Source organism: Hypanus sabinus, unplaced genomic scaffold, assembly GCF_030144855.1.
Source record: "Hypanus sabinus isolate sHypSab1 unplaced genomic scaffold, sHypSab1.hap1 scaffold_1101, whole genome shotgun sequence".
NCBI lineage: Eukaryota > Metazoa > Chordata > Chondrichthyes > Myliobatiformes > Dasyatidae > Hypanus > Hypanus sabinus.
In genome coordinates, this window is record NW_026779158.1 from 19,733 (window position 1) to 29,927 (window position 10,195).

The window sequence follows — 10,195 nt, forward strand, 5'->3', positions numbered from 1 at the left end:
GTAAACTAAATTGGAGGAGTAGTCAGCATGGCGTTTTAAAGGGCAGGTCGTGCCTTACAAACCTGATTACATTTTTTGAGGATGTGATTAAACACATTGCTGAAGGAAGAGCAGTAGATGTAGTGTATATGGATTTCAGCAAGGCATTTGATAGGTTACCCCGTGCAAGGCTTGCTGAGAAAGTAAGGAGTCATAGGATCAAAGAGGACATTGCCCCCAGAAGGCTAATCGTGCTTTCAGACGGGTCATATTCTGCATGGAGATCGGTCACCAGTTGAGTGTCTCGGGGATCTCTTCCGGGGCCCTTACTCTTCGTGATTTTTATAAATGAACTGGAGGGAGTGGAGGGAGTGGTTAGCACGTTTGCTGATGACATAAAGGTTGGAGGTGTTGTGGATAGACTGGAGGGTTGTCAGAGGTAACAGCGGGACATTGGTAGGATGGAAAACTGAGCAAGAAAGTGTCAGACGTTCAACCCAGATAATTGTGAAATAGCTCATTCTTGTTGATCTTCTCCACCAACCAACTAACCAGTAAAAAGGCAGGATGCAGAAGGACAGACAGAATAGCAGAATGTTAAACACAGTGGCAAGTGAAACACAATATTGGAAAATGCATGGTCGTGCACATTGGTTGTAGAAATAAATGTGCGGACCATTGCCTAAACGGGGAGAAATTCCAAAACACACAGAGGCAGTGGGACATCTTCTTCCAGGGCGCCATCACATCTTTCAACGCACGAGAACTAACTCCACATTTTTGCAGTATTTATTAATATTTTTAGTTTACATTAATTTTACATTCTTGCATCGCACTGATGCTGCAAACAGAGAAATTCTAGTCCATGTAAGTCTTAGATAATAAATCAAATGGAGATTCCAGTAGGAAACATCCGATGCGAGTGAACAGGACACTTGGCCCGCTGGTCTTCACTGGTCAGGACACTGAGTACATGTGACGGGAGGTCACGTTGCCGTGGGACAGGACGTCAGTGAGCCCGCACAGTTTTGGTCGCCCTGCTCTGGGAAAAAATGCCATTGAGCCGGAAAGAATGTAGAGGGAGATTTACAGGATTATTGCCGGGACTCGAGTAACAGAGATGGAGAGAGGAAGGGGTCTTTATTCGCTGCAGCGTACAGAGTTGCATAAACTCAAGAGGGGCACAGACAGACGGTATGCGCATAGACTTTTACCCAGAGCTGGGGCATCGCGACCCAGACGGGACAGGATTTAGGTCAGAGTAGGTGGAGAGGAGATAGAAAGAGCGAGATCAGAGGGAGGCAGGTGTTAGAGTGAACGGAGTGGAGAAGGAGAGAGTGCGGTAGAGAGGGGGGTGGAAAGGGAGGGAAATATAAAGAGGTTGAAAGAGACTGGTTAAATAACGGGCGGAGAAAGGTCGAGGAAGTAGAATGAGGAGAGGGGGTAGAGAGAGATAGTGGGAGTGAGGAAGAGCTGTTGGGGGAGGGATGGCGAGAAAGAAGGGGATAGATGGAGAGCGGTGTTTGTCCATGTGTGGTGGGGAGAACGGGGTTGCAAAAAGAGGACAAATGAGTAACAGGTGGGGGCAGACACTGCAGGGAGGATTTTGAGTGGATGGGCTGAGTGAGAGTGGAGGAGAGAAATGGAAGGGAAAGAAAGGGAAAATCATTTGATTCAAGTCGGCTCTGCGGGCTGTTGACAGAGAAGCTGGATCTCTTCAGGAATATCCGGCCAGCAGGGGGCAGAATACTCGCAGATGAAATGGTGGTTCTCATGAAGGCAATTGTCACTCCCTCCACTCGATGCGCATGCACTGCAGGAGGACCTTCCGGAGGACACATTGTACAGCAGACCAGTGGCATCATCCCTATCAATAAATGGTTAAAAAATGTGCACAGAGACGAAACAGGTCCGGCGGAACACGAGCCCGTTGCCAAACTAATCCCATTAAATCCGGGCAATCACCAGAGCCCTGGGTCGTTCCCAAAATAATTCCAGTGTTCCAATGTCTCCCTTCTGCTCTGTGCCAGTCACCAAATTAATCCAACTAACCAGCTCCCCCACAGCCTGCGGCCCGTCGTCCCGCGGTCTCCACAGACCTGAGGCAGACCCAGTGCGAATCGAACACACCCACTTTCTCCCGTCAGATCTATTCCACTCACCAAACAAATTCAAGTATCCCAACCTTCCACCCACCCTCCACAGACATACGCTGTTCCGGAATTAATACCATCGGCACAATACGATCCTCCAACCCTCTGTCGGTCTCCGAATCATTCCCACGGCTCCTCTCCCTCCCGAAAGTTTTTGTCCGTCTCCAGGTTAATCCCATTGCCCCGCACCGTTCCCTCAGCCCTGCGTCAGTCGGCAATCTGGACCCACTGACCGACTCTGTGGCCACATCCCCGTATCGGTCTCCAAACTAATCCAGTTTTCCTAATCTCTCCCCCAGATCAGTGTCAGACCCCAAACTGATCCTGCTGCATAACTCTCTCTCACAGAGCAAGGCCTGTCGCCAAACTAATCCGACTCTGCCTCCTGCTCCCCACAGATTTGTGTCAGACTCCAAGCTAATTCCACGGCATCTCACAATCCCCACATCCCTGCGTCAGTCACCAAAATAATCCCAGGGAAATAATCCCCGGAGCCCACTGACAATCGTCAAAATATCTCACTGCCCTGTCCCGCGACAGACCCGTATCGCTCCTAAACCTCGTATCATCCTCTCCCGACAGCAAATTCCATTACCCCACCCTCTTCTCACGAATCTGCTTCAGTCCGAAAACTAATCCCACTTTCTCCCCTCAAAACAGAGTCATTCCCCAACTCCCACCCCAGATCAGTCCAAATCTCACCCGGTCTCGCATTGTCTAATCCAGTAAGTAACGTTCCGGCGGATAAGAGAGCAGATAACAAAACTCTGTAAAATTAAATTCCTTTGATTAATGCCGAGAATGGAAAACTGTTAACGAGAGTGTGTGATGGGACGGTGTGAAGGGAGATTCACTCTGTGTCTGAACCCGGGAGTGTGTGAAGGGACGGTGTGGAGGGTGATTCACTCTGTGCCTGACCCCAGGAGAGTGTGATGGGACAGTGTAGAGGGTGATTCACTCTGTGCCTGACCCCAGTAGTGTGTGATGGGACAGTGTAGAGGGTGATTCACTCCGTGCCTGACACCAGGAGTGTGTGATGGGACAGTGTAGAGGGAGATTTACTCTGGGCCTGACCCCGGATTGTGTGATGGGACGGTGTGGATGGTGATTCCCTTTGTGTCTGATCCCGGGAGTGTGTGATGGGGCAGTGTAGAGGGAGCGTCACTCTGTGTCTGACCCCGGGAATGTTTGGGGGGACGGTGTGCGGGGAGATACACACCGTTTCTGACCCCGGTGCGTGATGGGACGGTGTTAAGGGAGATTCTCTCTGTGTCTGACCCCGGGACTGTGTGATGAGAGGGTGTGGAGGGAGATTCACTCTGTGTTTGACCCCGGGAGTGTGTGATGGGACGGTGTGGAGGGAGATTTACTCTGTGCCTGACCCCGGATTGTTTGATGGGACTGTGTGGAGGGAGATTCTCTCTGTGTCTGACCCCGCGAGTCTGTAATGGGACGATGTGGCGGGAGATTCACTTTGTGTCTGACCACACGTATGTGTTATGATTCCTGTGTTACTGTGGGATCTTCTCGTTCTGTGACACATACCGCTTCATCCTGGGAATTGATTTCAAGAAGACTTGATTCACGTTTTGAACATTCTTTCATCGCTTTTAGGAAAGATGTTGCAAATTTGGATACGTAGTACCGCCTGTCAGTATTTGTGACAAAGTCCTTGGAACAGGCCTGCTCTGGAAATCAGGAGAAAGGAACACAGTGAATCTCTCCCGCACCGTCCAATCGCACATTACCAAGTATCAGGCACAGTGACCTTCCCTCCAAACCATCCGTCACACACTCACGGATTCAAGACACAGAGTGAATCTCGTTCCGCACTTTCCTATCGCACATGCCTGGAGAGGGACACAGAATGAAGATTCCTCCACAACGTCCCATCACAGATTCAGAGGATCAGGCACAGAGTGACGTTCCCTCCACATCATCCATCTTAGACTCTCCAATCAGGCACAGATTGAGGCTATCTGTACACTCCCCTGATACACTAACTGAGCAGGACACAGAATGATCCTCGCGACACATTATCCCATCACACACTCAGTGTGTCAGAAACAGAGCGATGCTCCTTCCACACCGCCCCATCAGAGACCCCTGAAGTGGAGTGGTGCCCACTCCACTGAGCCTCGTCACACAGCCCGTTTCCCCCCACACTCTGCATTCTCCCGTGGTCAGACACAGAGTGAAACTCTCACTCTCTCTCTCTCTCTCTCTCTCTCTCTCTCTCTCTCTCTCTCTCTCTCTCTCTCTCTCTCTCTCTCTCTCTCTCTCTCTCTCTCTCTCTTTCACACACACACGCAGGTTTAGACTGCACGCTGGCTTCTGTCAAATCACACGATCTTGCAGCCAGACCAGACACAGAAGCTTCCTCCACAGCATGCCTTCACACATTCCCGGAGTGAGGCACAGACTTCAGCAGCTATCACAGTGTCCATTCGCATACTCCAGGGATCAGACACAGAGGAGCTCTTTCAGTACTAACCGATTCCTGACACCCGGAGAAAGACATTAGTGAAGCTATTTCTCCGTTTCCCATGACAGCATACATTAACTCCATGTCCTCATCACTCATTCCAACGGTCAGATGTGGAGTCAGACTCCGGGTGTTACTCCCTCCACACCGTCTCATAACACGCTCCTGGTGTCAGACATAGAGTGAAGCTCCCTCCACACTGCACCTCACACACTCCCTGTGTAAGCGAACTTAATTTAGATCCTTCCACAATGTCCAAGTGATTCTCATTCTACAAGTTCTCAACGCAAAATGCAAGGCACAGAGGGAATCTGCGTCCACAGGGTCCCATCACACTCTCCCGAGTCTAACACAGTGTGAATCTCCCTCCTTACGTTCCATCACACACTTCCTGGAGAGTCACAGAGTCAGTTTGTCTCTGAACCGTCCCATCACACTCCCCTGTGTTCTCACACAAAGCGAAATTCCGCTCACACATTCAGACTATCTCCACAATATCCAATCACCCAGTCTGGCGAAGCATAGAATGAACGTCACTCTGCACTGTCCCATCACACAATCCCGCTGTCAGACACGGAGTGAAGCTGGATCCATACTGTCCCATCAGACATTGCCGGAGTGAGACACAGAGTGAAGCTAAAATGGTAAGTCTCACAATCCCGTGATCAGACCCAGAATGAATCCATCTCCACAACGTCCCATCACACCCTCCTGGATTCAGTGACAGACTGAAATTTCCTCCAGGCAGCCACATCACACACTCACCAGGTCATACACTGAGTGAAACATCCTCCATACTATCTCCTTACACGCTCCAGATTCCACGCACAGAGTGTCGCTTCCTCTCTCCATGCCTGCCCTGTGATGAGGAGCGGGTGAAAGAGGGGGATGATGCCTCACCTCTTCTACTGGTCAAAAAATCACAGATTTGAGCCTTGGTTTCGTTGACAGATCTGTACTTCGTTTCCATCTCAGAGAACTGGTGACGGAGATCGCTGCGCATTCCTGTAAGAAAAGACAGATTAGAGTTGAGCAAGGAAAGTTTGGATTGAAGGGATGAGTTTAACTCATTGAAATTTTCGGTCGGAGCTGACCTTAGACTAACGTATCTGTGATACTGAGAGGCATGGTGAAGGATGTTTAGCGTTTACAGTGACGCGTGACTCAGTGTCACGCTAAAGATTGTGTCACAGAGAGTGTTTTATCGGTGTCACGGTGAAGGGTGGAACAGTGAAGGATGTTCTTGTGGCACACTGAGAGGCTTCGGCGCCACGTTGAGCGGCGTGTCTGTGTCACGCTGAGGAATTATCAATGTCGCGGTGAAGGTCCTGTTGTTGTTGTCATGGGGGCCTGCGTCGGTTTTGTGGTGGGCATGGCCGGTTGCTGTGAGGGACGTTTCGGTGTCACTGTGATAGGTGTTTCTGTGCCCCGGCGGGAGTTGTGCCGGATCACAACGAAGTGTATCTCGATGTCAAGGCGAGGGAAATGTCCTGGTGAGTGGTTGGTGGGATCACGGTTGGTGGTGTATCTGTGTCATGGTCAGGGGTGTGCTGGTCTCACAGAGCGGGGTTATGTCTGTTTCACGGTGAGAGACGTGTGGTGGTCACGGTGCGTGTGAGAGTGTCACGCTGAGCTGTCCAACGGTGTCACGGAGAGTATTATGTCGGTGTCATTGTGGATTCAGCTATCGGTATCAGTTCATGGGTTTGCCAGTGTCAGGGTGAGGTGTGGGTAATTGCCTCAATGAGTGGTACATCGGTGTTATGTTGAGGGGGAATACTGTCTCGGTAAGGGGTGTTACAGTGACTTCTGAGTCTTTGTTACGATGCGGTGTGTAGCGGAACACGTTGAGGAGAGTGAAGTTGTCACGGTGTACGGTACCTCAGTGTCACGGTGAAGAGCGTGTCGCTGTCACTGTGAGATGTGTTTCGGAGTCGCCTTGAGCAGTTCATCAGTAATACCGTCAGAGACATGTCTATATTACAGTGAGGGGTGCGTTGCGGTCAGTGTGACTGTCATGAGTGTGTCACGGCGATGGTCAGGAGTGTTCTTGTGTTCTGGTGTCTCTTTGAAGGCCGTTACCGTGACAGCATTGTTGATGTTATGATGAATGGCGTGTCGGTGTCAGGACGAGTCTTGATTGTGTGTCAGTGTTGTGTTGATGGGTTTTAACCGGTGTTACGGTAAGGGGCGTGTCGGTGTCCCTGTGGTGTTTTCTAATAACAATTCATTCCACTCCCTTTACTTATGGTCTGACACTACCGGGACACCGTTCCACTCACCGTAGATCAAGAAACCGGCCACTGTCACGATGAGGGCGGCAGTAACTAGGCAGAGTAGGCAGATCAGACGGTACGGTCTATTTCTGATCTTCACTTTCGACTGTTGTTCATGTGCAGCTGTGGAGAGACCACAAGAACATGAGACCATAAGATATAATAGCAGGGAGTGGACATTTGTGCTATCGAGTCTGCCCCGCCATTCAATTAAGGGCGAAAATAATTCTTCCAGTCATCCCCACTCCCGGGCCTACTGCCGATACCCTTTAATGCCCGGGCTAATCAAGAGCCTATCTCTCTCTGCGTTAAATGCACCAAATAATTTGGCTTTCAAGCCGCTCGTGGCAACAAATTGCACCGATTTAACAGCCTCTGAATAAAGTAATTTGTCGTCATCTCCGTTCTAAAAGGACGTCGTTCAATCCGGTAGTCGTGGCCATTTGTCCTAGAATCGCTTACCATTGGAAATAACATTTCCATATCTAATCTCTCCAGGCTTTGAGGGTTCGGTACGTTTCTATGAGACGCCCTCTCATTCTCCTGATCTCCAGGGAATACAGCCCAAGAGCTGCCGGATGTTCCTCAAACAACGACCCTCTCATTCCTGGAATCATTCTCGTGAAACATCTCCGAACCCTCTCCGATGTCAGTATTTATAAGAAGCCCAAAACCGCACACAATGCTCTCAGTGTGGTCTCACGAGTGCCTTTTGGTGCCTCAACATCACATCCCTGCTCTTATATTCTGTACCTGAATGTCAACATTTCATTCGCTTTCTTCACCACCAACTGAACTTGGGGGTTAACCTTTAGGGTATCTTGCACAGGTGCTCCCAAGTCATTCTGCAAATCTGCATTTTGAGTTCTCTCACCATCTGTATAATAGTCCGATTGTTTATTTCTTCCTCCAAAGTGCACGACCATATACGTTCCAAAATTGTGTCTTATTTGCCTCTTCTTTGCCCATTCCCCTAAACTAACTGCGTCCCTCTGTAAGCTCTCTGTTTCCTCAACAATTCCCGCTCCTCCACCTATCTTTGCAAATTCTGCACAAGTCTTTGACAGACATTGTCGAAATCAGCGGTCCCAACACGGACCCCTGTGGACCTCCACTGGTAACCGGCAGGCAGCGAAAATAGGATCCCTTCATTCCCGCTCTCTCTTTTCTGCCAATCAACTAATGCTCCCCCCGAGCTAGAAACCTCCCTGTAATTCTACGGGCTCTGATCTTCCGAAGCAGCCCCATGTGTGGCACATTGTCAAAGGCCTTCTGAAAATCCAAATACACTGTCGATTCCTGAAAGATCATTGTTCTTCCCTCGGCCATCTCTCCGCCTACTTCCTTCAGAACCCGAGGGTGCATTCCATCAAGTCCATGAGAATTAATCCAAGTCACTGCCAACCTCAGTTACTTTCAGTCGTAATCGCCTAGAGACAAATTCCTTGACTCGGCAAAGGCTGAGAAGTGTCTGACTGATTCCAGAGGTGTTTTTTTCTGTCTCCTATGCTATTGATTAAGTTGGAGTCGTGGGTCTTATCTCCATCAACTTCATTTGGGCGCTTCACTGGGTCTCTCATGGGAGGCTTGTCCAGAAGATTATGATCCATGGGACACACGGGGAATTGGCCGTCTGGATTAAGAGTTTATTATTTTTCACAGTTGTATTATTGTTTGGCCGGTGTGTTCTTTTCCCACACATCGGATACATGACGGACTAAACCCTTCCGTTCTCCAGCCGGATCTGTGCCTGATCTCTGCCGCAATGAACTCTTTTGTTTGCCAGTTTCCAACATGATCCACAAGAGCACCCGTCTTCACATCATGTGCAACTCACCAACACACCCATCTACAAATTCAACCCGATGATTTATACACATCACAGTCAGGAGTTGGAACGTGCTCGCAGATGCATTAAAATTTGAAACACTTGGGCAAATAACATCTGACGCTTCCAGAATGCAGCCACAACTGTGAACTCTGACCTGTTTGTGCAGCAGTTGGCATCCTTCTGGGTCCTGAGGTGATGTGAGCATCCTCGTCCTCGTCAATGAAAGGATCGTCTCTTCGAAAGTTCATCTCTGTGTAGGTGGAGATCAGACCATCTGGAAGAGAGAGTCGGACAAGCAGGTCAGGGAGAGAATCAGACAGCGGTAGAGAATGAGGGAGAGAGTTGCGGAGAGAGTCGTGAGTGTGTGGAAATGGCTGCCGGCAACGTTCGTGGAGGCGGATACGATCGGGTCTTTTAAGAGACTTTTAGATGGGTACATGGAGCTTAGTGAAGGGCTATAGGTAAGCCTCATCGTTTCTAATAGAGAGACATGTTCGGCACAACTTTGTGGGCAGAAGAGCCTGTATTGTGTTGTAGGTTTTCTAAGTTTCGATGAGATTTACGCATCTCAGAACATGGGTCCCAGCAACATACCATCCAGGACTCTTCTTCTCTCCAGAGTCTCCGTCTGATACCCATATTATCCTGACACTCACACACACACACACACACACACACACACACACACACACACACACACACACACACACACACACACACACACACACACACACACACACACACACACACACACACAAAACTTCATCTGAAATGCGTGGTTGTGTATTTGTGTAAGGGGGTTGGGATAGAAGCCGAAATGGGGATATATTGCTGGTGATATATTGGGCACCAGAGTGAGTGGTGTCCACGCAGAGCTGTGGAGAGATTCCGAACCGAGAGATCAATATTCTGTGGGAAGGGGGAGATGTGACAAGAGGCATCAATATTCCTCTTCCTCCTCACACATCCCTCTGATCACAGAGATGAGGGGGTGTAGCGGAGTGAGGTACAGATATACTGAGGGGAGTAGGGGATGTATGGAAAGACGGACATGGGGAGCGATGCAGGGAATTGCGGTGTGCTGCATACGAAGAAGAGTGTGGAGTAGGGAATTGGGTACGGAGACATGGACGTTTGTAAGGGAGGGAAGAGTGAAGTTTACGGGAGGAGTCCCTCTATTCACGCTGTGTATTCCGGAGACTTGCACACCAAAATCCCTCTCTCCTCCGACACTTCCCACTGTTCACAGTCCAGGTCGTTCCCTGCTGCAACAAATGAAAAAGCGTTTCGATTCCAAGTGACCAAGAGAACCTTCGCCGCAGAACATCTTCTCCACATCCACACATTCCAGATCCTTTCCCATCCAAGGCAAACTTGAACTTGCTCCAATTTAGAATCTATACCTGAGGCACGTCCTGTCGTTTCCGACATTTTACTTGAAACTAATGACTTTCTGATCACTAGATGCAAA

General features: G+C 49.5%; 1 protein-coding gene across 1 annotated transcript; it reads right to left on the minus strand.

The window, feature by feature from the left end:
- Positions 1–835: 835 nt before the first annotated feature.
- On the minus strand, positions 836–10,195 carry LOC132386342 (uncharacterized). Its single transcript, XM_059958600.1, has 7 exons — positions 9,887–10,195; positions 8,879–8,998; positions 6,900–7,016; positions 5,518–5,622; positions 3,678–3,820; positions 2,835–2,899; positions 836–1,846 (listed from the first exon to the last, which is right to left on the minus strand). Exons 2-7 carry the CDS (start codon positions 8,970–8,972, stop codon positions 1,654–1,656), a joined length of 717 nt encoding a protein of 238 aa, XP_059814583.1. The 5' UTR covers positions 8,973–8,998; positions 9,887–10,195; the 3' UTR covers positions 836–1,653.

What these genes read in the sequence shown, in the direction of transcription:
- LOC132386342 (XM_059958600.1), bottom strand. Translation starts at nt 8,972, where the DNA reads ATGAACTTTCGAAGAGACGATCCTTTCATTGACGAGGACGAGGATGCT. An exon ending in GGCCGGTTTCTTGATCTACG is followed by an intron (nt 5,623 to 6,899) that starts GTGAGTGGAACG and finishes CTTTTCTTACAG; the next exon opens with GAATGCGCAGCGATCTCCGT. An exon ending in ATTAGACAATGCGAGACCGG is followed by an intron (nt 1,847 to 2,834) that starts GTGAGATTTGGA and finishes ATTTATTGATAG; the next exon opens with GGATGATGCCACTGGTCTGC.